At 51.4% G+C, this 26330-nt stretch overlaps 2 protein-coding genes and 1 long non-coding RNA gene across 48 annotated transcripts in view; 2 read left to right on the forward strand and 1 right to left on the reverse strand.

The window, feature by feature from the left end:
* The first annotated feature begins 1551 nt into the window (after window positions 1-1551).
* On the forward strand, window positions 1552-15721 carry ASPHD2 (aspartate beta-hydroxylase domain containing 2). The gene is made up of 4 exons (XM_003953855.6): window positions 1552-1778; window positions 5704-6813; window positions 14578-14691; window positions 15216-15721. Exons 2-4 carry the CDS (start codon window positions 5928-5930, stop codon window positions 15323-15325), a joined length of 1110 nt encoding a protein of 369 aa, XP_003953904.1. The 5' UTR covers window positions 1552-1778; window positions 5704-5927; the 3' UTR covers window positions 15326-15721.
* A 1928-nt stretch (window positions 15722-17649) lies between these two features.
* LOC134809733 (uncharacterized) lies at window positions 17650-17988 on the forward strand. Its single transcript, XR_010156177.1, has 2 exons — window positions 17650-17739; window positions 17844-17988. It is a non-coding gene; the product is annotated as an uncharacterized LOC134809733 (long non-coding RNA).
* A 5608-nt stretch (window positions 17989-23596) lies between these two features.
* HPS4 (HPS4 biogenesis of lysosomal organelles complex 3 subunit 2) overlaps window positions 23597-26330 on the reverse strand; it is a 32348-nt gene continuing 29614 nt past the window's right edge. For 19 of the 46 annotated variants that reach the window (XM_063808262.1, XM_063808268.1, XM_054675537.2 and 16 more), the window contains one exon: window positions 24204-25513. In XM_063808262.1, the coding sequence (XP_063664332.1) occupies window positions 25342-25513 (172 nt within the window). In that variant the 3' untranslated portion in view covers window positions 24204-25341. Of the gene's footprint in view, window positions 25514-26330 lie in introns of all 46 variants that reach the window. The other 27 variants (XR_002941190.3, XR_008541687.2, XR_010156169.1 and 24 more) reach the window with 2 other exon arrangements.

Genomic DNA, 26330 nt, shown 5'->3' on the forward strand with positions numbered 1-26330 from the left:
GTGGAGGTGGGTCCTGGGACAGGGTGGAGGTGGGTCCTGGGACAGGGAGGAAGTGCGTTCTGGAAGAGGGAGGAGGTGGGTTCTGGAAGAGGGAGGAGGTGGGTTCTGTAGCAGGAAGGAGGTAGGTTCTGGCACAGGGTGAAGGTGGGTCCTGGGACAGGGAGTAGGTGGGTTCTGGAACAGGGTGAAGGTGGCTTCTGGAATAGGGAGGAGGTGGGCTCTGGGACAGGGTGGAGGTGGGTCCTGGGACAGGGAGGAGGTGGGTCCTGGGACAGGGTGGAAGTGGGTCCTGGGACAGAAAGAAGGTAGGTTCTGGAAGAGGGAGGAGGTGGGTTCTGGAAGAGGGAGGAGGTGGGTTCTGGAAGAGGGAGGAGGTGGGTTCTGTAACAGGAAGGAGGTGAGTTCTGGCACAGGGTGGAGGTGGGTCCTGGGACAGGGAGGGAGGTGGGTTCTGGAACAGGAAGGAGGTATGTTCTGGAACAGGGTGAAGGTGGCTTCTGGAATAGGGAGGAGGTGGGCTCTGGGACAGGGAGGAGGTGGGTCCTGGGACAGGGAGGGAGGTGGGTTCTGGAACAGGGTGAAGGTGGCTTCTGGAATAGGGATGAGAAATGGATTCTGGGACAGACATGAGGTGGCTTCTGGGCCATGTTAGAGATAAATTCTGGGACACAAGAGAGGTGGGTCTGGGACAGAGACAGATGGATTGTGGGCGGGCCATCCTACTCTATGCTCCCAGAACCCACCCATGCAGTTTCCCTGGCGCCCCTAACACATCCCGTAGCCACTGTTAGTCTCCCCCAGGTCTTAGCTCAAACGTCACCTCCTCCAAGCAGCCTCCTTGGGGCCTCCATTCGCAGCTCATCAGTCCCCTGGTCAGACAACCGTCCTGCCTGTACTTCCCCTCCTAAACCCTACCCGGGGGTGAGGGTCCCCTCCCGCTAGACGGTGGCTCACTGAGGGCAGGGCGGGCCTGAGCGCTCACCGCGCACGCTCAGCGCAGCTGGCAGGGACGGGGACCCAGGCTGGCCCATCATTACTGTACTGAGCGAATGAGTTTTCCATGAGACTAAGAATCCGGTTTGATTTGCGGTTCCATTCCAAGTGCCTGAGGGCCTCAGAAGTCCGTGTTGAGTCCATCAATAAAGGAAAGAAGGCGTTAGGGCGAGAGGTAGTGAGGTGGGGGGGGAAGTGAAAGAGAATGAAAAGGAGGAAATGGAGACGAGGGCGACTCACAGAGGAACAGAGAGACAGAGGGAGGGAGAACTGAGAAAGACACAGAGCGAAAAACGAAAGAGCGAAGGAAGCGACGCGAGCCTTTCTTAATGAATGACTGCACGCCCGTCGCCGCCTGCGCGCACCCTCGGGCTGGGCGGGCGCTGCGTCTCGGGGCGCACTGCCAGGACCCTCCGGAGCGGCGGCGGGCGCGGCCTCGGGTCGCCTCCCGCACTGCGAGCGCAGGTGCCGGGTGCAGGGGGGTCCCCGGCTCCGCCCCGCAGGCCCCGCACCCCCGTACCCCCTCCCCCGGCGGCCCAGCGCGCGCGGCATTGTGGGAGTTGTGGTCTTCGCGGCCCCGCGGAGCGCAGCGCGGCGTCGGCACCGGCAGGGGCACCGGAGCGGCTTAGGCTCGGGCTCGGGCTCCGGCTCGGGCTCCCGCGGCGTGGGCTGGGCAGCAGCTGGGCGGCGGCTCCGCGGCGCCGGGCAGGGGCCGTCCGCGGGTCCGCGCCCTCGGGCGGCGGCGTCTCCTGGGTCCCGGCAGCCGTCCGCGCGCCCGGGCGCAGGTAAGCTTCGTCTCCGGGGGCTGCCGGGGCGGGAGGGCGGCGCGGCCGGGCCGACCCCAGGACAGGGGTTGGAGGCGGGAGCCCGGCAGCTGCAGGCCCACGGCCCTCCCTTACCGGCGGCGCCGCCGCCGCCGCCGCCGCGCCCGCCGAGGATGCTCCGGGACCCGGGCGCCCGCATCCCGGCCCGGCCGAGGCCAGTGCTCGTACGTGCTAAGCGCCGCCGCCTCGGAGCCGGGCATCACCCTCCCTAGACCTCCTCCTACTCCTCTTCCCTGCCCCATCGTGGTCCCTTCCTCCATCTCCCTTCTCCCCTGTGACCCCTCTTTCCTCACCTCCTGTCCCCTCCCCCAGCCCTCAGCATCACCCACTTCCCGTATTTCACGTGGTGACCCTCCTCCCCGTCCCACGAATTATGAGGCGCCATAAACCTCCTTCCACAATCTTGAGCTGATCGTCCACTTTTCCGGGCAACACTCACCTTTCCATCGTCCCATCCCCCTCCTCCCCTGACCTCCTGGTGGTCACCATCTGTGCTAACCCATCTTCAGCCCTCCCCTCTTTCCCACTTTCCAGGGCAGGTGGGTGCTGAGAAGCTGGCCAAGAGAGGGAAGGTCCCCAGGTCTGCGCCGGGAAGGGCTGGCCCCACGGCATCTCTCTGGCTCCTGAGTGGAGAGGGTGACAGGCATCACACACCTTGCCCAGTGCTGCTCACTGGGGGGCTTCCAGGGTGACTTGGCCTCATCCTGAGGGTGAGCAGACACTCTTTGGCATTAGGCAGCCTCTGGGAATGGACATCTGAACTAGGCTGACCAGGTCAGGCCTGAGACCGGCTCTCCCAGGTGTTCATGGTGTGAGAAGTTGTCTTGGATTGGACTTGCTCTCCAACTGGCCATGGATTTGGACTCAATTCCCCAGAGCCAACTGAGCTGGAAGATCTGGGGTTGCTTATTATTAAAGTGCAGAGCTGCAATGAGATGTCCCCATCCCTGATGAGGACAGAAATAACACAGATGACAATGAACAGATGCGCGAAGGAAGCTGGAAGCTACTGTGGTCACTGGGCAAGGAGCTGTCGGGGGAGAGAGTCTCTCCTCTCCCCACTGGGTAGATGGGGAGTTGTCACTAGGTAGCTGTGAGGATCAAATGTTTGAAGCAGTGCTTAATAAACTGCCAGTCACTCTGCAAATGTGTTTCTTTTATTGTCATAGTTCAGCTTTGAGCTTGTAAATCCACCTCCGGGTGCAGGGGCCTGTTGGCATATTTTGGCTAAAAGTGACTGACAGATATGAAAAGTCCTAACTTGAGCTCTCAGTGCTATTTATGATCTCGGGAGGAGGGTCTGAAGCTGGGGTTCAGAATCTTTTACATTCTTTTGCTTACAGCTCAGCCTTAGGGAGGGCTCATGGCTGGCTTAGTACAGAAGAAGGCTTTCCTGAGAAGAGTACAGGGCGGGGGTGTCCAGTGGAGAGGTTTCTCCATCATCCACCCTGTTTTCTGTGTCTGCATTTTGCTTGACTTAAGTGATCAGCAGGGCTGATGGGAACTAACACTTTACAGGTGCTTGTTAAATTATCACCGTCTCACTCGTAGAACATTTAAGAAAAAAACCTTTCCTCCTGACAGACTCAGTTGAAAAGTTCCAGTAGGGGTTAAGCTCAGTGATGGGGGAAATCCTTTTAGTAAAAGTGCTTGGTGTCACATAGATGATTGTTTCACACTGAATTTCAGGAACTCTGAGGTTCTGTTTGGGAGATGGCTTGCAAACAAAACATCTTTCATCTGGATTTTCTTTCCTTTTCCTAAAGAGTAACAGCTGCCAGTTTATGGTCTAACAAGGAGAGAAACAGGGGGCTGAAGGGGTTTCTTAACCTCCAGTGAGTCATAGCCTTTTCCTCTTCTCCTGAATCTGAGAAGAAATTGAGAATGTGTGGGAAAGAAAAAAAAAAAAACAAAAGAAAACAAAAAACAACTTAGCTTCTAACCTCCCCACTCTTGTATTTTTCCTAGAAACATAAAAAATTTCCATGAATATTCAGCATGTGTGTTTTTGACTTACTAAACATTATAGTCAAGTGATTATTCAACCGAAACTGGGAAAAAGCAAGTAGGCAGTTAATGAGCACCTAAGGTTTCCCTTTCATTTTTAGCTTAGCAAGTCTGGGGACAAAAAAGCCACTCAATACATGAGGCAACAAGAGTGTCCAGGATTTACCTTTAACTGTTGGAATTCCGAGTCTTGCTATACCTTTCTCTCGTGCCCCACCTTTGGAACGCTGGCTACTCATTATGGGATGCCACCCATCCTAGCCGTCGCCTGCATATATTGGGTGCTCATTATGACGTGGTCGTAAGTGCTGTCCATCCGCCATCATTCATCTTCATCCAGTGAGATGAACACGAACCCCATTTCATGGATAAAGAAACTGAGGCAGCCGGGCGCAGTGGCTCACGCCTGTAATCCCAACACTTTGGGAGGCTGAGGTGGACGGATCACCTGAGGTTGGGATTTCAAGACCAGCCTGACCAACATGGAAAAACCCCATCTCTACTAAAAATACAAAATTAGCTGGGTGTGATGGCGCATGCCTGTAATCCCAGCTACTCAGGAGGCTGAGATAGGAGAATCACTTGAACCTGGGAGGTGGAGGTTGTGGTGAGCCAAGATTGCACCATTGCACCCCAGCCTGGGCGATAAGAGTGAAACTCCGTCTCAAAAGAAAAGAAACAGGCTTAGGAAAAGCGATCTGCCCAAGGTTGGGATGAATCCTCAACTGGGCCCATCTCTAATCTGGCTTCTCTCTGCTACGACGCTGCAAGAATTTTCAGGCCAAATTTAGTCCCTGGGTAAAGGGAGGGTACAACTTTTCCATTTTTTAAGCTGTGAGAGGGTAGAGTACAAAAGGGATATTTGAAATTGTGCTCCCTGAGTATCAGACTTGTAGAAGCAGAGACCTGGCTGTTCTCATTGTATTAGAAGAAGCAGGATGAACAAAAGGTTTTGGAGAATGCTGGGAAACACGGCTGGGGTTTGAGAGACTTAGGCAGCATGACATTCAGGCCCTTTTAGGTTATTAGGACAATGAGAGTTCCGGGCCCTGTCCCTAACCCCCAGCTAGGTAAGTGGCAAAGCACTTCTGGCTGTTTTGGAGATGCTGTCAGCTGTGGGAAACTGAGGCAGAGGCCTGGAAGGGCTTTTATTTTCATTCTACCTCCCTCATTTTCCTTTCATGACCCTATGGGTGAGACCATAGGTAGTCTCCAAGTGGGTAGACAGAAAATGCCCTTTGCCGCAGGCATGACCTCAAGAGGGCCTACTTCCTCTTCCAACTTGGTATTAGCCCAACCTCTGTCAGAAGGGCAACAGAATGAAATAAGGATGATGAAATGCTTGCAAAGAGAAAGTGAAATGGAGAATATGCAGTTTTAAAGTCCCTTTGCCATTTTTAAGATGCTTTTGAATCCAGGATTCTTTTGAATTAAAGGTACAGCCATTACAGGAGTATAAGCATTGATTAAATACCTATGATGAAATAGCACAGCAAAATGGGTAGACATGGGCCTTGAAGTCAGATGGGGTTTGAGTCTCTGCCCTGGCTGTATAACTCTCGTGAGTTATGTAACTTCTCTGAGCCTCAGTTTTCTCATCTGTAAAATGGGGATAATAGCACCTCCTATGGAGGGCACAAAGCAGATGGGACCACTGTAATTATAAGCAGTACCTGATGCAGATGAAATACTACTGGCCTTTTGGGAAATGGGAGTGGCAGTAGAAAGGGGAGGGAATACACAAGATTGCAAAGTGTGACCCCCACCAGAACCAGATCCTACGTTCTGTAGGATCCTACAGAACGATCTAACACTTTACATTTCAGTTGAGGACTTTTCCAGGTGTAAAATTTATGCTGATTTTTTTTTTCCATCCCAGGTTTGGTTTTCCTAAACAAATCCTTTCACAGGGACCGACGGCACTTGATAATGTGACAAAAACCAGCCTCTTCCACCCCACTGCAGTGACTTTTGCTGGAAAGTGGAGCAGTGGGCACGGCCAACCTTGTCGTTCATCAATGCCGCCCCTGGCAGGATCTGAGGATCGGTGGCAGCCATGCCTCCCCCTGCCCCAGCCGCTCCTTCCCCCCGACGCTAATCTGCATGGTGTGGGCGCCCTTGGGACCCCCGAGGACTGATTGTCTGACCTTGCTTCACACGCCCAGTAAGGACTCCCCCAAGATGTCGCTCGAGTGGCTGGTGGCCTGGAGCTGGTCGCTGGATGGCCTGAGGGACTGCATCGCCACCGGCATCCAGTCCGTGCGGGACTGCGACACCACCGCTGTCATCACTGTGGCCTGCCTCCTGGTCCTCTTCGTGTGGTACTGTTATCACGTGGGCAGGGAGCAGCCCCGGCCCTACGTCTCCGTCAACTCCCTCATGCAGGCTGCCGATGCCAACGGGCTGCAGAATGGCTACGTGTACTGCCAGTCCCCCGAGTGCGTGCGCTGCACCCACAACGAGGGCCTCAACCAGAAGCTGTACCACAACCTGCAGGAGTACGCCAAGCGCTACTCCTGGTCCGGCATGGGCCGCATCCACAAGGGCATCCGCGAGCAGGGCCGGTACCTCAACAGCCGGCCCTCCATCCAGAAGCCCGAGGTCTTCTTCCTGCCCGACCTGCCCACCACGCCCTACTTCTCCCGGGACGCACAGAAACATGATGTGGAAGTGCTGGAACGGAACTTCCAGACCATCCTGTGCGAGTTTGAGACCCTCTACAAAGCTTTCTCAAACTGCAGCCTCCCGCAAGGATGGAAAATGAACAGCACCCCCAGCGGGGAGTGGTTCACCTTTTACTTGGTCAATCAGGGGGTTTGTGTTCCCAGGAACTGTAGGAAGTGCCCACGGACGTACCGCTTGCTCGGAAGCCTTCGGACCTGTATTGGGAACAATGTTTTTGGGAACGCGTGCATCTCTGTGCTGAGCCCTGGGACTGTGATAACGGAGCACTATGGACCCACCAACATCCGCATCCGATGCCATTTAGGTATGTTGCAGGGACAGGGGTCTCCCGGCATGCACATTTGCGAGCTCAGCCCCTCTCCATCAAAACATCGCGAAAGCTCAAATGGTCAGAATTGTGCCTTTTCGCATTGTTCACTTTTAGCAAAACCTGATGAATTGCATGTAAACAATTTGACAGCAGAGATTGAGTCAAAAAGAAATCTTGTGATCAGTGCAAACCTAATTTCTGACAGCAGCTCTGTGCAAAGAACTTTCTGCAGTGACAGAAATGTTCTCCATCTTCATTGTCCAAAATGGTAGCCACTAGACACATGTGACTAATTGAGTGCTTGAAACTTGGCTCCTGTAACTGAGGAACTAAATTTTAATTTAATTTAAATAGCAGTGACACATACGGCTAGTGGCTACCGTATGGGGACAGTGTCGTTCTAGAGCCAAGGACTTGTTAAAATGATTACCGAGCTTCATAATGATGTCCAGGAGGCTGTGAAAGATACTTAAGCATCTTTGCAGTCATCAAGGATGAAATGATCCTTGGTGATAAGCTTGTTTTACTCCGATTCTGAGAAAATTGGTCGTATGCGTACTGTGTGTGCGGCTGTGGTTTTGCAAACAAAGACTGGAGTTAGACGGCCTTTGTTTGCATCTTGGCCCCACCACGAGCTGTGCTACTGTAGGCAAGTCATTTCACCTCTCTGAGCCTCAATTTCACCATTTGGGAAGTGGAGGTAAAAAGATCTTCTCCTAAAGAGTTATTCTGAGGATCCAATCAGATAATGTGTATTGTATGTATGCACACAGAGCCTAAAATAGAGCAAGTATTCAATAAAAGTAGGCTTAAAACAACTTAATCATGGAGGTATTAGTTCCCCAGAATGCCTTATTCCTGGTGAGTGGCGATAAAAAGCTCGTCTCTGGGATGGTGGCATCACCGGTTAGTATCTCAGATTGGAGTGTGCAGAGACAGCCTTGGCAGCGTCCAGCTTTACAAAGTTCACAACGCTGCCTCAGCTTCAGTAGGGAGGAAGGAAGAGCAGCAGGAGGAACCTGGTGCATGGGTTGGAGTGGGAGTTTCATAACCACGTTCTGCAGAGGAGCCTCAGGGCTGCCTGGGAAGGAGCCGGAGCTGGGGGCCCCCGAGCCCTCTTCACCCTCAGCAGCTCTGCTTCTCCTGCTGTCTGTGTGGGGGTTCTGAGTAAGACGTGGTTTGGATGGAGGATATCACTGCACTAAAAGAAAAGAAAAGAAAAGAAAAGAAAAATATAACGAGATTTGAGCAATTGACATGGTAGGAATTTCAAGAGTAAAGGGCGGACTGGGTGGAGGCTTTGGGGGAGGTGGCCTGAATTCCTGGTCAGCAGTCAGCCGTGAGACTTTGAGCAGGTCACTGAGTCCCTCTCTGCCTCAGTTCTTCATCTGTAAAATGGGGAGATGGTACTTACTTCACAGGATTGTTGAGAGGATTCAATGAGTGGCATCTTACATGGCCCCTTGGCAGGATTCCTGGCACGTGACAGCATTTGATGAATGGGAGCTAGTAGCTATTATCAAGGACTGTGTTGGACCATGTGAAAAATGATCCATAAGACATGGACCCTGCCCCCAGGAAACAGTGGGAAAGGAACAGGCTTCGGAAGCAAACAGATCTGGACTCAGGTCCTGGCCTCGCCCCATTTGCTGAGTGACCTTGGGCAGGGCTCTGAACCTCCTTAAGCCTCCGTTTTATCTTCTCTAAAACAGAGATGACGATTCCCACTTGCGGGCTGTTTTGAGGAGTGGGAAGTAATATGTGTAAAATGCTTGGCAGGTAGAGGGCAGTGGACAGTAAGCTAATCTAAGTGATGGGATGATAATCCAGGTGATGGTCATTAGCAAAACTGCTGTGCGAGGCCCCAGGCCTCACTTGGCTGCAGACGGGGTGCCCTGGGGAGGTGGGTCTGACACTGGAGGATCCCCACACAGAAATCAGGTGCCGCCAGGGTGGAGCGAGGGAGCGGAATCATCCCCTGGGGCTTGGGGAAGCCGGGTCTAGGCTTGCTGGGGAGGCCAGTAGTGTGGGCTGAGGTTGGACAGGTCAGGTGGGAGCAAACCTCAGAGGCCCTTGATGCCAGGCTTGAGAATGGAGGCCGTGGGCAATGGGGAGTGATGCTCTTCTTTTGAAAGGTTTGCCTTTATGTATTGTTTTAAAACTTCAGAATGACATCTGGGGAAGGGCATTTGAGGACTGATGTGGTAGAATTTCAAAGAGGTGTGAGTAGGAAGTGATGGTAGCAAGGAAAATCTGGGGTTTGCTTTCTGTAGATTAACGCTTGTTGTTCATCTGTATGATATGCATGCATGTGTGTGTGTGTGTGTGTGTGTGTAAAACATGCCCACGCCGGCTCACACTGTGGCCTGTGGCCTGTCATTCCCTTCTCAGCCCAGCTAGGTACTTGCCAGAAAAAGTAGGCCCTCCGTGTTCCTGTAGATAGCAGGAAACCTTCTTGGAAGATGTCCCACTGTGGCGTGGCTTGTTCTCCACGGCCAAGGCGAGCTCCCTGGTTGGGTTTTCTCAGCGTTTCCTTCTTTACACTATCATGCCCACATTAATATCCACAAAGGTGTGTCGGATTTATGTGACCTTGTGTGTTGACAGAGAGGGAGTCCAGAGAATGAGGTCAGAAGCAGGATAAGCCTGGTGCGTACCTGGTGGCCACACCTCTGCTGGTTACCTGGCTGAAGGTAGAAGCGCCTGCAGTTCCAGAACCGTGCTCTTGAAATGCCAATGCTTTCTTTTCTTCTGCCTTCTGCCTGAGCTGTGACTGATGGAATTGTCCCTGTGGACCACTGAAGACCCAGCCACTGCTCCTCACTAACACAGCCCATTTGTTCGAGACATATTTGCTGAGCCCTGCTGTGAGCTACTTCTAGAGGTGGCATCACCTAGTCCCGACTTCATATGGGACCACAGGACAGCTTCAGGCCCACCCCCCACTCAGCATCGTACACAATGCTGGGATATTCCAGATGCACTGCCACAAACTTCCAGAAAACCACCTCTGAAACTCCTCTGAAACTCACCAGGCAGATGTTACCAGGGAGGCAGATACTTCATGAAAATGCATGAATATGTTCAGCAAATTCTAGCTAAAGAAGCACAGTTAGACTCTTGTTTTTCTTTTCTGCATGTCATCAGATTTCTAGGTGGTCTAGCCGGGTGGTAACAGTAGATCAGCTCATGTTCCCCTTGCCCACCCTGAGTGCCCGGTTGCCAGCCGCCTGAAGTGGGGGCCGCTGGTGGACACAGCCCTTTCTCTACCCTCCTTCCTGCCTCTTTCAGGGCTCGGTAGGGACAGAGCAGCAAAGCTTAAGCCATAGAGGAGCATATGGGACTATCTGAGGCCATGTGTGGGACCTGTCACTGTCCTTAAGAGCCACTGGAATGATCTGTTTAGGGAAGAATTGAGCTCTTCTGCCAACTAAGCTGGTTTGTGGGCAACAGGCAGGAATGGGGGCAGGAGCAGAATGAAGGGGAGGCGGAGAACAAGAAGCAGGGGGGTGTCAAGCCAGCAGGCCAGGCCATTTTTCTATCGCACCATGGCACGTGGCGATAAATCATTTAGTGGCCCACAGAAAGGGGAGCTTCTTTCTGAAACCCCGGGGTGGCTGTCCCTGCAGAGAACTGCCCATTCCTAAAGGCCTTCGCCACCTGAACCAGCCAGTAGGGGCACACGCCAAAGGAAAACGTAGCCTCTGAGTCCCTCCATCTGGGCGTCTTTACAGCCCTGACTCCCCCAGCTGCTGTTAACCATAGCGGGAAATCATGGCTTCTGTCAGGATGAGCGGTCTCAGCTGATTTAATGAAATGTACTATTGAGAGTTGAAACATATTAGGGTCCTCTTAGAGGGACAGAACTAATAGGATATATATATACACATATATATATACACATACATATATATACACACACACATATATATACATATATATACACACACAGACACACACATATATACATATATATAGATACACACACACACATACATATATATATAAAGGGGAGTTTATTAAGTATTAACCCACATGATCACAAGGTCCCACAACAGGCTGTCTGCAAACTGAGGAGCAAGGAAAGCCAGTCAGTTTCCAAAGCTGAAGAACCTGGAGTCCGATGTTTGAGGGCAGGAAGCTTCGAGCACTGGAGAAAGGTATAGTCTGGGAGGCTAGGCCAGTCTCACTTTTTTGTGTTTTTCTGCCTGCTTTATATTTGCTGGAAGCTGATTAGATTGTGCCTGCCAGATTAAGGGTGGATCTGCCTTCCCCAGCCCACTGACTCAGATGTTAATCTCTTTTGGCAACACCCACATAGACAAACCCAGGATTAATACTTTGTATCCCTCGATCTAATCAAGTTGAAACTCAGTATTAACTATCAGACATGTTAACTACAAGAAAATCAGCAATCAGGCCAGGCACAGTGGCTCCAGCCTGTAATCCCAGCACTTTGGGAGGCCGAGTCAGGTGGATCTCTTGAGGCTAGAAGTTCGAGACCAGCCTGGCCAACATGGTGAAGCCCCATCTCTACTAAAAATACAAAAATTAGCCGGGCACGGTAGTGCACACTTGTAATCCCAGCTACTCGGGAGGCTGAGGCAGGAGAATCGCTTGAACCCGAGAGGCAGAGGCTGCAGTGAGCTGAGATCATGGCACTGCACTCCAGCCTGGGCGACAGAGCACGATTCTGTCTCAAAAATAATAATAATAAATAAAGAAAAATCGAAAACTCCACAATCACTTTAATTCCTCTGTTAATAGTATAACAACTAGCATTTATATCATCATGTCCAGTTTTATAACAGCCTGTTCTTTGGAGTCAGGCTGACTCAGCAACACTAAATGGTAACTTTTTAGCAGGTCGTTTAACTTGTTAGTTACCCCATCTGGAAAGTGGGTGAAGTGATACCTGTTAAGTGTGTATTTAGCACAAAGCTGAGTAGGAAGACACAGTAGGTCTTCAGTTATTGGTAACAAGGATGAAAGTCCCATAGCAGCCCTGGAAGGTTCAGTATGCTAATGTCCCCTCTTTACAGGTGAGGGTATGGCTCAGAGAGGCTGAGTGCCTTGCCCAAAGTCACACAGCACATAAGAGTCACAACCAGTCGTCTGTCCCCAAGTCCTCCGTCCTTCTGTCTCCTCCATGTGGCCTCTTTATTTGAATTATTACTCTGAACGTACTTCCTGGAACCATTATTTCTGGTTCAAAGAATACATTAAAATACTCTGGCTGCTGGAAGGAAAGCTATTTCATTTTTATGCTAAAGGACATTAAATCAGAAGGGAATGCCAACTTGCCCAGGGTCATTGTGGTCACAGTGAGTCACTGAAGACAGACGAGACCACCACCCATCCCAGCTCCTCTTCCAGGACTCTGCTTCCCCCTGGGTGGGCCTTCCTGAGAGCTGTTGGGCTGACCCAACCCCTTCTGAAATCATCAGACAGCCACGGTGGCCCCTTCTTTTCTGGACATCAAGGTAGTGATGGGGGCCAAGTGTTTCTGCAGACACTTGTGTTGGAAAGGGCGACTGAGGGTCACACATGGCAGTGTTCCAACTGGACCCCACTGGCCTTTGAAGCATACGGCTTATTTTTTATTTTTTATTTTTATTTTTGAGACAGAGTCTCACTCTGTTGCCCAGGCTGGAGTGCAGTGGTGCGATTCGCCCAGGCTGGAGTGCGGTGGTGCAATCTCGGCTCACTGCAACCTTCGCCTCCTGGGTTCAAGCAATTCTCATGCCTCAGCCTCCCGAGTAGCTGGGATTACAGGCGTCTGCCACCATGCCTGGCTCATTTTGGATAATTAGTAGAGAGAGGGTTTCACCATGTTTGAGACCAGGCTGGTCTCGAACTCTTGGCCTCACGTGATCTGCCCACCCCTCAGCCTCCCAAAGTGCTGGGATTACAGGTGTGAGCCACCATGTCCAGCCAAGCATACGGCTTCTTACAAAGCTGCCGGTCTATTTCCTCTTGAACCTAAGCCATTACCTTAGAAGTGTCCTCCAGTTTCCCAGAATGAGGGCAGACGAAGAGCACACCATCCTCCAGCCTCAAAACGGATTAAACGGCTAGAACCCAAGGAGGAGAACACTGTGTGAGCCTTTGATTCTTTGATCGCAACTGAGATAGTCCTAGAGGGGAGACTACAGTAAACACAGTTACTGGGTAAGGCAAGGTTCTAAACCCAACCTCCCTGGATTTCTGGGGGTCCCCTGGTTGGGCGTCAGAGTGTAGTACAAATGTCAGTCTGTGACTTTCATCAAAGGAATCCATGACCCAGAATAGATGAAGCCAATGAAGGAATGAATTTTTGCCAGGAGTGCAGTGAAGATCTAGATGGTGGCTTATAAACAACAAAAATGTAGAACTCACAGTTCTGAGGCTGGAAGCCCAAGATCAAGGTGCCAGCAGATTTGGCGTCTGGTGAAGGCCTGCTTCTGGTTCATAAATGACACCTTCTCACTGTGACTTCACATGGTGAAAGGAGGTGGCCAGGAGCAGTGGCTCTTGCCTGTAATCCCAACACTTTGGGAGGCCAAGGTGGGAGGATAGCTTGAGGCCAGGAGTTCGAGACCAGCCTGGACAACGTAGCAAGACCCCATCTTTACAAAAAAAAAAGTTTAAATTAGCTGGGCATGATGGTGCACACCTGTAGTCTCAGCTACTCAAGAGGGTGAGGCTGGAGGATCTCTAGAGCCTAGGAGGTGGAGGCTGCAGTGAACTATGGTGGAGCCACTGCATTTCAGCCTGAGCAACAGAACAAGACCTTGTATCTAAAAAAAAAGATGTCAGGCCAGGTGCTGTGGCTCATGCCTGTAATCCCAGCACTTTGGGAGGCCGAGGCAAGCAAATCTCTTGAGGTCAGGAGTTCGAGATCAGCTTGGCCAACATGGTGGAACCCCATTTCTATTAAAAATACAAAAATTCGGCCAGGTGCAGTGGCTCACGCCTGTAATCCCAGCACTTTGGGAGGCCGAGGCGGGTGGACACGAGGTCAGGAGTTCAAGACCAGCCTGGCCAAGATGGTGAAACCCCATCTCTACTAAAAATACAAAAATTAGCCTGGCACAGTGGCAGGTGCCTGTAATCCCAGCTACTCGGGAGGCTGAGGCAGGAGAATCGCTTGAACCCAGGTGGCAGAGGTTCCAGTGAGCCAGGATCGCGCCACTGCACTCCAGCCTGGGCAAGAGAGTGAGACTCTGTCTCAAACAAAACAAAACAAACAAAAAAATTAGCCAGGTGAGGTGGTGGGTGCCTGTAAGCTACTCCAGTGCCTCCCAGCTACTCCGGAGGCTGAGGTAGGAGTATCATTTGAACCCGGGAGGCGGAGGTTGCGGTGAGCCGAGATCACACCACTGCACTCCAGCCTGGGCAACAGAGAGAGACTCCATCTCAAAAAAAAAAAAAAAAAGGGAAAAGAAAAAAAAAGATGTGAAAGGAGGCAAAGAAGCTCCCTTGGGCCTGTTTTATAAGGATGCTGCTCCCATTTATTAGGACCCCACCTTCATGATCTGATCACTTTCCAAAGGCCCCACCTCCTAACACCATCACCTTGGGGTCAGGTTTCCACATGGGAATTTTGCAGGGACACAAGCCCACAAGCCTTCAGACCATAGCACGGGCTCCAGAGGGGTGAGGCAGGTCAGGTGCTTTAGAAGTCAAAAACTCGCAGTAAGGCAAATCACCCCCTACCTCCTGGCCTTCCCTGAATCTTGCCTGCCTTCACTCTCCTTTCTCTGGTTTTCCTACAAGGTCTGAAAACTCCAAATGGCTGTGAGCTGGTGGTGGGGGGAGAGCCCCAGTGCTGGGCAGAAGGGCGCTGCCTTCTCTTTGATGACTCTTTCCTGCATGCTGCGTTCCATGAAGGTGAGTGGCTGCCTTTCCCACTTCCTTTTTTTCAATGAATAGACTTTTATTTTTTTAGAGAAGTTTTAGGTTTCCAGAAAAATCAGGCAGAAAGTACCAAGGAGGCCCCTTCATATCACCCCATAACACATATACACACACAGTATTGACGTGTTATTATTACCTAAAGTTCATGGTTGACATTAAGGTTCCCTCTTGGTGTTGTCCATCCATTCTGTGGGTTTCGCCAAATGGATAATGACACGGACCTACCACGACAGTATCATACAGAATAGTTTCACTGCCGTAAAAATTCCCACTTAAAGATCCCTCCATCTCCCCATTTCCTTTTGTCCACCCTGCTCAGAAGCCCATGAAGCCAGGTTTATGTTCTCAGTGAGAGAGGAGGTGGTCCGATCCGAGCCGAGGGACAGGATGGGGTCCCTGCCCCGAAGCTGAGCACGTAGGGTCCAGCCCTGCCTGGATCCTGGGTCCTGACTCCAGGGTGGTTTGAACCTGTCCTCTCACCCCTCCTTCCCCCCCAGGTTCAGCAGAGGATGGCCCACGGGTGGTTTTCATGGTGGATTTGTGGCATCCAAACGTCGCAGCGGCCGAACGGCAGGCCCTTGATTTCATCTTTGCTCCGGGACGATGAGAGTATTTCCCATGCTGGAGTCGGCGAGAAGGGCCGAGGCGGGGCCTGGGCAGACTGTGGTCCGGTCCAGTCCCTACCGGTGTTGTTTCCATGCTCAGAAACCTGCCTCAGCGGAAAGCTCTTATTTGGGATTTTATATCATGTCGGGTCCCTCTTTCCCTTGGTTATTGTAAATGGAAACTTTTCAGCTTGTATTTCCTTAGATTTTTTTTTTTTTCCTTCCAATCATTTGCTTCAGAGACTCCTTTCTGGCCTAACAGCGCATTCCTTTGATTGGTCCTTGAGTGACCAGAGACTTAGTGCCCTTGTAAGTCTGTCTTCTGTTGCTACTTGTTTTTTTCAGTGCTCTGAAATAGAGTAACTAAATGGTTGTCTGAATATAATAATGTAAAACTTCTTGTGGTCATCTTAAAAAAAAAAAAAAAACTAAACTAAAAACTGCAAACCAGAGAGCTAGAGAACTTGGCCTCTGATGCTGGCACACAGAGGACCCTTCAGCCACCTGACGGCAGGGGGACAGTCTGCAGCCCCCGGCACCTGACTGGCTTCAGTAGCCAGGTGGAGAGGCTGCCAGACACGGTCAGGGTGGCACACAGTGTCCAGGCCCAGGGATACTGTCACCATCGCTCACCTCACCCTAAGCCTTGTCAGGTCCCTGATGGCAAAAGCATTGGGCCAGTAGGACTGGAGGCTACTCTTTAAACATGGCTTTCCTGCAAAGCTGAAGCTGGTGTCCCCCAGCACCAAGCTGCGGCTCACACAGATCAGCCACGGAACGTGTGATCCGCTTACCTCACTGCCTACAGAAGCCCTACTGCCAAACTGGGCCTGGAAAATTCCCAGTTTTAGGTGTTTTGAGTCCACAGTGATGAACATTAAGGCCACCAGGTTGGCTGATAGGAGCTGTAGGGGGATAGGACCACGCTCACCCAGCGACATTTGGGGAAAGCCTTTCTCTGGCAAAACTGGAATAATAGATCTGACCAAAGTTTCTGTTTTGCTTTGGAGTTCTGTTGCCTATGTTTTTTTTTTTTTTCATTTATTTGTCTGTACATAAATGTTCAAACACTAGACTTGGAGATAGTGGAAGAGTTGGCCCTGTGTCTTTGTCATGGCACAAAGGTGTGCACTGCGTGACAATGACCCAAGCCAGTGTGTACTATTGAGGAGACAGAGAAGACCTACATGCCCAGAGGACCTGTGGCCGTTGTGCTGGTTTTCTGGTCTCCTGTGAAGAACATGTGGATCTCTTCCCGAAGGAAAAGGTCCCAGGAGACCAGTTTGAGGCACTCAGTCTAGAAATAGCCTGTGTTAGCTGATGTGTGAAAGCGTAGCCGGCCAGCCACACTAGAGATGCCTTTTCTGAATAATGTATTATGAGCAGTGTCAGATTTATAAAGCCGAGGAGTGGTTTGGAATATACAGCTGGTCGCAGGTGCAGGTCCAGTGTTTAGATCCGAATGGAAAACAGCAGCTTCTAAGAGGTACAACTGTCGGAAGAAAACACAATTGAAATGCACCAGGCAGGTACTAGCAAGTGTGCAAAGAGCACATGTCTACATTTGAGTAAAATGTCTACACAGATATTTGTCAGTGATGAGAATGCAGGAAAAGGCAGACATTTCAAACATACCTGAAGTCTTTTTACTCATTAAGTATCTTGTTAAAGAATCACTGAGGTGCATGATTTCTACACATCCTGACTACTCTGCTCTGTGTTTACAAAACCAACAGCCCGCGCAGGTACCTAGCTACCTGCATTCATGTGACGTGTCTGGGGAACAGAAGATAAATAAAGGATCTTGCTGAAAACCAGAGTGAAGTGGTGAGGTCATCTGTTGTAAAGAAAGACTTAGGCCAGGCTCGGTGGCTCACGCCTGTAATCCTAGCACTTTGGGAAGCTGAGCGGGGAGGATCGCTTGAGCCAAGGAGTTTGAGACCAGCCTGAGTAATATAGTGAGGTGTTGTCTCTACCAAACAAACAGACTAGCTGAGTGTGGTGGTGCACACCTGTAGTCCCAGCTATTTGAGAGGCTGAGGTGGGAGGATCACTTGAACCTGGGAGGCGGGGCTGCAGTGAGCCTAGATCGCGCCAGTGCACTCCAGCCAAGACGACAGAACAAGACCCTGTCCAAAAAAAAAAAGACTTGCTAGGCAGAAGGGGGCAAGTGACTTTGAGGCTCTTGTGTTTTGAGTGATGTCACAGAGACAGGTGGGTCACTAGAACTGATCGTGGATAGTGAATGAAGCAAAATGTCCCAAAGTAATGGGACTAGTGGGGTGGGGACAAGAGCACATCTAGGGTATGTTAAGGAGCAATAGATGTCTAACTGGGCAAAGAACAAGGACTCTGGCTTCAGAAAAGCTGAGGATTTAGGACTCCGTGCCAGGAGTTTGCACCCTCGGGACCTTGGGCAAGTCCCTTAGCCTCTCATAGCCTCAGTTTCTCCTCTGTGGGTATGTGCAGTATCTGGCATATAAAGGGCACTCAACAACCTTGTTTCCCTTTCTGCCACAGCTGAGTAGAGAAACAGGTGAAGAGGAAGGCTGCCAAACGGAAGAGATGGGAAAACACATCGGGACAGCAGTGGGTGTGGCCAGAGAAGCCAGTGGCTACTTTCAATTGCCTGTGTCTAATCACAGAGGAAGAAACATGTCCCTCAGTAGCTGTGTTTTTCATGTTTTTCCCTTTAGAAGAGAGGGAGACAGGGGGGTCTCCCAGCCAGGAGCCCTAGAAGCAGCCGGGCTGCCACGCGTTTCCACCTGCAAGCGAGGTTCCAGCCAGCAATCCTGGCTGGGCTGCCACAACAAGCGGAAGGGAAGAGCGCCACTCACCTGGGATCGCGATGTTTCTCACCCTCCTCAAGTGTGCATTGCCAACTAGGCATTGCTAAACTAATTTACATGTTGTAGCTCTGGAGGCTCAAGGTGAGAAAGGGGAGCCAGCCGGCTGCAAACGGGAATCCTGCCTTCCACCCAAGACAGCCTGGACTGGCCTCAAGCTCCCTCTGTTCCCATGTACTCAAGGCCAGACCAATTACTATTTGTAGAAGGTCACACCCCAGGTCTTCTGATCCCAAACCCTTTCTCCCAGGCACCTGTTCATCAGCCCCTAGAGTCACCCAGATTGTCTGGGTTCTGTCCTTGGTGACAGCGATTAAACTTGTAACACTGAGTGCTCCGTAGCATACCGTGGGGGAGAGGAGTGATCCTGGTGTGCTGGTCCTTGACTGTGGCTGCATGATGCAGTCACCTGGGAACTTGTTGGAAACCCCAAAGCCCACAACCCACTCCCAAAGCATCTTTTTTCATTGTTCTGAGAGTGGGGTCCAGGCACGGGTCTTTGTTTTAAACTCATTTCCGGTCATGATTCTAATGTGTAGCTCGGGCTGAGGGGGTCGCTGCTGTGAGTAGCAAGAATGATAAGGCCTTTGAAACCATTCAGCCTGGACGTTAAAGTCTGAGCTATGGCCCTGTGTAACACCGGGCAGGCCACCTAAGCTTGGTCTCTAGAGGACAGTCACTGTTTTTTGTTATCTGTTTTTGTTTTTTTGAGACAGAGTCTCCTCTGTTGCCCAGGCTGGAGTGCAGTGGCGCAATCTCGGCTCACTGCAACCTCCACCTTCTGGTGATTCTCCTGCCTCAGCCTTGCGACTAGCTGGACTTACAGGTGCCTGCTTCCACGCCTGGCTAATTTTTGTATTTTTAGTAGAGACAGTTTCATTATGTTGGCCAGGCTGATCTCGAACTCCTAACCTCAAGTGATCAGCCTGCCTCTGCCCCGCAAAGTGCTGGTATTACAGGCATGAGCCACCACGCCTGGCCGGCAGCCACTGCTTTTAAACCTATCCTGCCAACAGTATGAGCCTCTTGCAAGACCATAACATCCCCATGCTCAGTCCTTGGGTCTCCAGGGCTGGGCCCATGATCCAGATCTGACCAGTCTTCCAAACTCTGGGCCACTGAGAGATTGGGTCAGGGCTGGACACGTGATCCAAGTTCTTTTTCTGGGACGACTGTGAAAGAGAGGCCACTTTTTATTAGGTGGGGTGGTGGTGGGAGGTGAAGGGAAAGAAGCTGAGAGAGAAACCCACGGAGGCAAGCGGGGCCTGCGCTGTGGAGATCACGTGAGTCCTGAACGCAGCTCTGCCGAAAACCAGCTCTACCTCTGGACTTTTCTGTTACATGAGCCAATAAATGCGCCTTTTATTCGTAAGCCAAGTTTGAGTTGTGGTTTCTATCCTTGGCACCAAAAGTCCTAATCCACTCTGTGAGTGTCAAGTGAGGTTTTGGTAAGATGCTATTATGTCGTGGTCTGGGTGGATGGGAGAGGTGCTCCATACACATTGTCAAGATGTAAATATGAGTAGCAGAGGCTAAGCACAGAATGAGGTTTTTGAGGACCGTCATGCCTGCTGCCAGCAACCTTCCATAACATTTAACTCCCCAGCCGAATCTTGCTAACCAGATGTAAACACAGGGAACAGGACAGAATAAGGCCACATATTTTAGAACTGCTGACAGATGGCAGGGAAATACTCAAGCAGATTGCAGCATTAGGAGGCAGGAGGCAGCACACACAGGGATTGGTTTACTTTCCGCCTCTTTCCCAGGCACACACGTTGCTTCTAACTTCTGGGTACCTGCCCTTCCCCATATCTCCCCGCTTCCCATACATTAGCCACCCCCACGTTCAAGGTGAGGGCACCTGCTTCTTTGAGCATGGAGAGCACTGTGCACCCTACGAGGTTCCTTCCCCTACCTCATCCTTGTCAATTGCACATTTAACACATGAGGAAACAGGCTCAGAGCGGGCAGTTGACATGAACAAGGTCACGCGGCCAGCTGCAGGGTGAGCTGGAATTGGAAGCCGAGTATCCAGGCTCGCAGCACAGCGCATCTTCTGAAGTCTGGACACACATCCAGGCCTCACTTCCTCAACATGCAGAAGGACCACACCCCTCCGGCCCCCAGGTCCTTCTCCCTGTGCCGGGAGGCCATTTGCCTTCTCAGAACACTCAACAGGACCCTCCATTTGCTGAGGGCCCATGATAGGCCAAGTCCTTACGTCCATTTCCTTCTCCTGTCCATTTTAAAGAAGAGGACACTGAGGCTCAGAGACAGAAAAGCAACTTGCCCTGATTTCCAGCAATAAGTGGCAGAGCTGCGATTTGAACCCAGCTGTCTGACACCAAAGCCCATGTGCTCCTGCCACAGCCACACGAGCCAGTCCAGCCTGGGTGGGGAGGAAGGATGCACAAGGTGTCTTTGAGCAGCACACTCGGTAGAGGACTTGTCTCCCTCTCCCTCCCATGGGTTTGGCAGCCCGGGCCTCAAGCCCTTTCCTCGGGGTGCTTGGCCCAGCCGATAGCGAGGCAGGGCAGGGGAGAAGGGTTGCAACTTTTCGGCTTGTACCTCGGCATGCACAGGCAATCATAAAACACCTCCCAGCTCTTGACAGGATTCCAAAGCACTCTCTGGGTTTTATTTTCAGGGGAAGTACAGCTAATTTCAGGTTTGGACATTTAAATCCTGGATCAACAGAGAAGGTGTCCTATTTTCACCTTGAAGCCCTTAGAATCTTCACTGTAAGCTTCCCAAACTCAACAAATATGTTGAAGAAACATCTAGAGTATGTTTTATTTCTAAGCTAGGATGCTGAGCGTGGGTCTGACACCTGCCCTCCCCTGTCTCCTCACAGAGAGCCGGGTGGCAGTCAGAATCAAGAAGCAAAGCAGGAGACAAGTGCTTTCCCACACCCACTGCCCTTTTCCCAGGAGCAGCGGTGGGTTCAGGGGTTGGGAGAGGAGTGTGTGTGTCGGGAGCACAGGCTGAGAGTATTAGTGTGGGTTTCCTGCTCACTCCGTCCGCCAGCTCCTTCAGGGCAGGAATCTATCTCCTTGGCTGCCTTCTCCACTGGGGCTGTCCCTCCCCGCCCCAAACCTAATCAGTGCCCAGGCTCGTCTGCCCATTATCTGGCCTCCTCTCTGCTTCAGCCATTCCACTTCCCACCTGGACAACCATAGCCTCCTGGTGGTTTCCACTGTTGCCCAGCTTATCCCCTACTCAGGAGCTAGTGACCTTCCTCATGAGAACCAGCTCCAGTCACTCCCCTGCATTTTTTTTTTTTTTGAGACAGAGTCTCACTCTGTCACCCAGGCTGGAGTGCAATGAATCTCAGCTCGGCTCACTGCAACCTCCGCCTCCTGGGTTTAAGCGATTCTCCTGCTTCAGCCTCCCGAGTAGCTGGGATTACAGGCATGCGCCACCCCACCTGGTTAATTTTTGTATTTTTAGTAGAGACGGGGTTTCATCACGTTGGCCAGGCTGGTCTTGAACTCCTGAGCTCAAGTGATCCACCCGCCTCGGCCTCCCAAAGTGCTGGGATTATACAGGCATCACACCGCGCCCATCCCACTCCCCTGCTTAAAGGCTCCCCTGTGCCCCGCGCCATGGCAACCTCATGTGGGGCCCCAGCTCTTCTCACGCCCTCCCTGTGCTCTGTGGCTCGGCGCTACTGAGAGAGAGGGAACTGGGCATCACAAGGAGAAAGCAAGTTGGCAGGAGGATGGATTTGTTTCCTCTGGCTGCTGTAACAAATAAGCACACACCCAGAGGCTTACAACACAAACCCATGCTCTCACGGTTCTGGAGGCCGAAGTCTGAAATCAGTTTCACGGGACCGAATTCAGTATGTTGACAGTCACAGTCCCTCCGCACACTCTAGGGCAGAATCCACTTCTTGCCTTTTCTGGCACCTGGTGGCTGCTGGCATTCCTTGACTGGCAGCCACATCACTCCAGTCTTTGCCATCTTCACGTGGCCTTCTCCACGTGAGTAACCTCCCCCTGCCCCTCTCCTAAAAGCACATTTGTGAGGGCATTTAGGGACCACGGGATAAGCCAGGATCATCTCTTCATCTCAAGACCCTTCACTCAACCACATCTGCAAACATCCGATCCAACAAGGCAACAGTCACAGGTTCTGGGGATTGGGACCTGATCTTTGGGGGCCACCATTCAGCTCACTGCACACACAGGGAAGTGGCCTGTGGCACGGAGGCTCACACCAGAGAAAGGTCTGCTGCTACTCATCCACCCCCAGCAGGGCGGGGTGTTAAGAACGCAGTAACTGGGTGGCATGGGAAGTACATCTTAGCCACATTGGAAAAGACCACCAAATATGCAAGACAGACACCATGGAGGGCGACTTCAACAAAGCCCCTGGGCTCCACTTGCTACCACCCTCTGTCGGTTGAAGTGACAACGGCCCAGAAGTCTAGATGCTTCCCTCCAGGGGAGGAGACAGTTTGATTAGGCTCAAACATCCCCTCTAGGGGTCCTTTCCCAGTAGGAATCTGATTGCCACTTGATATGGTTTGGCTGTGTTCCCACCCAAATCTCATTTTGTAGTTCTCATAGTCCCCACATGTCTTGGGAGGGACCTGGTGGGAGGTAATCGAATTATGGGGGTGGTTACTTCCATGCTGTTCTTGTGATAGTGAGTTCTCGTGAGATCTGATGGTTGTATAAGGGGCTTTTCCCCCCTTTCACTCTGCACTTCTCTTTGCTGCCACCATGTGAAGAAGGATGTGTTTGGTTCCCCTTCTGCCATGATCGTAAGTTTCCCAAGGTCTCTCCAGCCCTGCGGAACTGTGAATCAGTTAAACCTCTTTCCTTTATAAAGTACCCAGTCTCGGGTATGTCTTTATTAGAAGCGTGAGAACGGACTAACACACCACTATTAATCACTCATGCGACCTTTATCCTTACAGTTCACAGGTGGCAGATGGCTGGCACAGACGAAGCCAAAACAGAGGCTTTTCTGCCCTGAAGAGTCACTAAAATCTGTGGTCCTGGATCACTGACAGTGGCACTCGGTGTCAACTAGGAGTCCAGGGTGGGCAGGCTGTCCTGCACACTGCCTTCCATTGGGAAACATGGCCATAAGAGGTTGTGGTGCCCATTCCAGCAAGAACATGCTGCTTGGCTGTCCGTCGCTGGGCCTGTACTCTGGGGGGCGCTAATTTTGAGGGGATGGGCCTGGGGCTGTGGGATTAACCGTGTCCTGAGTGACCCCCTGAAACCTCTGAAATATTAAAAAACGGGAAAACAGCAGGTTAAGTGTTTCTTCTCTGCAGCCTCTGGGCCACAGTTACCAAGCTTTAGAGATGACGGCTGCAGCTGCCAGTGCCCTGGGGCTCTGAGCAGAACCTCCACTGCAGAAACTAAGCAGGATCAGAGGAGGAAAGAAAGGGGCACACCTGCAAAGTGAAGTTTCAGGACTTTACTTTTCCTGAGTTAATCCAGGTGCATGAGACTTTTCCATATACACGGATAGGCTTTGTACGGTTCCATTTTGGGTCAGTGGAAGAATTTTCACAACACAAATGACATTATAAAGTTGTCTTCTCTGGCCTGGTACTGGGGACCACTGGTCAAAGGCAACGTGAGACATTGCGGGGGCTTCCTGGAGCTGCAGCAACCACAGCAGAGAACTTAACTTGTAATCAATTTTTTCTGGGAGAACATAGCAGAGGAGTAAGACAACATTTATCCTAGCTTCGGATAGGATCCTCTTCCATCTAGGCAGATGGGATCCAAGAGACAGCAGAGATCCTGGAGAGAGGTGATAGAAGAGGGAGACACAGGCTTGGTGTATTGGATCAGCTGCAGCTGGTGCTCCCTGGAGCAGCAGGCTGCAGCCTGGCACCCCTACAAACAGACGGTCCTTACCCAGCCACACTGAACCCAGGGAAGGAAAAGAGGGATGCGCCCACGTTACGCGTGTGCGTGCACACACACACACACACACACACATACACTGTCTTAACCCTTACCTTTGTCACAAAAAATGCTGCCATTTAATTACTCAGAACTCTAGCATTTTTTGGCTATTTTATTTCTAGCCCTTGGAAGCTTGTTTCAAGAAAAAGACACCATATCATAAACATCAGATATCAGTTCACTGACATGAAATTATTAACAATACAACTCTCAAATGGAATCTCAAGTACTTCCAGTAAACATTCAGTTAAGATTTTGACAAATATTTTCATCCTGCAATCTGTCTCATACTGTCAAAAAAAAGTCTGACTATAATGTAATAGAACTGAGGTTTTAAGTACCACACAAGCCCAGGAACACACAACTGAATGTCATTCCCTTTCACGCAGCCACCACTGAAAAGCACAGTTGCTTTTACCCCCAGACATCTTGTAAACTCCTATTTAGGGACACTCGCTCGAGAGGAACCAGCTGCACGGCCCACTTGTAGTCAAAGGCAGCGCAGGTTGGTCCTGTTGTCACTGAATTCTCAGGGCTCAGCCCCCAGGGCTTTTATAAAGGGATCTCTAAAGCCCAAACTCCCTTCCATATTATTAAGGCTTGCCCCCATTGTGGGTCCAAAGAAGACGCCCCTAGATTTGAGTAGAGTTCCAACAGAATTCAACCAAGTGGTCTCCGTGTGCTGCCGCTTCCCTGCAGGAACGATCCGGACCTCCCAGCAAGAGCGCACTGGAGAAACCTACCTGCGGCGTGGGCGTGGAGTCCGCCTGCTCACAGATCCGGCACCTCGCTGTGCAGTCACACCGCCTACCACCACCTGGTGTGGGGGTTGAACACACACACTCTGGGCTAGTGGACGATCAGGTTCTAGAAAAAATGCCAACTTGGAAGCTTGTGGCACCAATTCAAGCTGGGATGGAACAGCAGCAGGAGATATGAAATACCTCAGGCTCAGTATGGCAGAGAGGGAGCCAAGCCCGTCCCGGCCCCAACACCACCGATTAAATACAGTTCTTTATCAAGTGCTCTGGGTCTGCCGACCTGAAGAACTAACCCCTGCCCCCAAAACACATCCCAATCTGCAAAAGGAATAACAAAAACTCAAATATCATTATGTTCCTAAAAAAGGGAATGTTTTCAAGAAAAATAAAATAGAGGGGCCTTTTCAATTATAAAAGGCAGAGCTTCCTTTGCTGGTTTTCTCCTTCCCAGTCACCTCCTGGGTGCAGTTCAGAGCAAGTTCACCCCGTGCTTCAGCAGCTTCTGCTTCGCTTTGCCGGAGAGGCTGAAGGCGCCATCCTGAGGGTTTGGGAAGCCAGAGCTCCGTGCTGCAGGTGCCAGCTGCTGGAAATATGTCTCCTGGATGGGGTTGCAACAGGCATACACAGCCGTGGAGGCATTTCTGTTGGACGAAGAAAGAAGACAACGGTCCAATGCTGCTGGTGCTAATCTCAGACCACACAGAGACCTCAGTAAGGTTCTTGTCACAGAGGACCCAGGACACCCAATGTGGCATGTGCAGCTGTCATGGCACGGAATTCTATTTATTCAGCTGAGTTTCAGGCTTCAGTGCCAATACCATCTTTCCTTCCTTTCAGCTCACTAGACGCTGGAAGAGTCCGTGGCGGGACCATCCACAGTGGCAGCAGCCACAGAGCCTGGAGTTATAAGTACTGCATAAAGGAACTGTGGAGTGCCGGCTTTTTTGATATACTGGCAGCTATACAATGTGCTCTGCATACAGTCTCTGCTTTGCCCCTCACATAAGCTCTGCAGTGGTGGTATGGTCCCATTTCACAGACAAGGACCCTGAGGCTCAGAGTGAGTAGCTGGGGCTGCCCTGCCTCTATGACGAGGCAATGGCAGTGTCCGAGAGAGGAGTCTAGTCTGCTCTCCACACTGGGGGTGGCTGGATAGACTGAGAGGGAGTGAAGGACAGGAGTGGGATGTGACACGAAGTGACAGGAAGCCTGTGGACACAGAGAGGGAGGGATGAGGGCACTACACAGAGGCGGAGCCACCTGGGAGGAGCCAACTCCAGGCCAAGGTAAACCCCCCTGGTTTCTGGATCCTGCCTCTCCAACTATTATGGGCCTCAGTTTCCCCCAAATCTAGTGAGAAAGGGTGGAGTCAGGGACTGCTAAGGCTCCCCTCACTCAATTCTCTCCTTCCCTGTAAGGGAGAAAAATCCCATCCTATTCCAAGCTTCAGTGTCTCCT

This window comes from Pan troglodytes, chromosome 23, assembly GCF_028858775.2.
Source record: "Pan troglodytes isolate AG18354 chromosome 23, NHGRI_mPanTro3-v2.0_pri, whole genome shotgun sequence".
NCBI classification, from domain to species: domain Eukaryota; kingdom Metazoa; phylum Chordata; class Mammalia; order Primates; family Hominidae; genus Pan; species Pan troglodytes.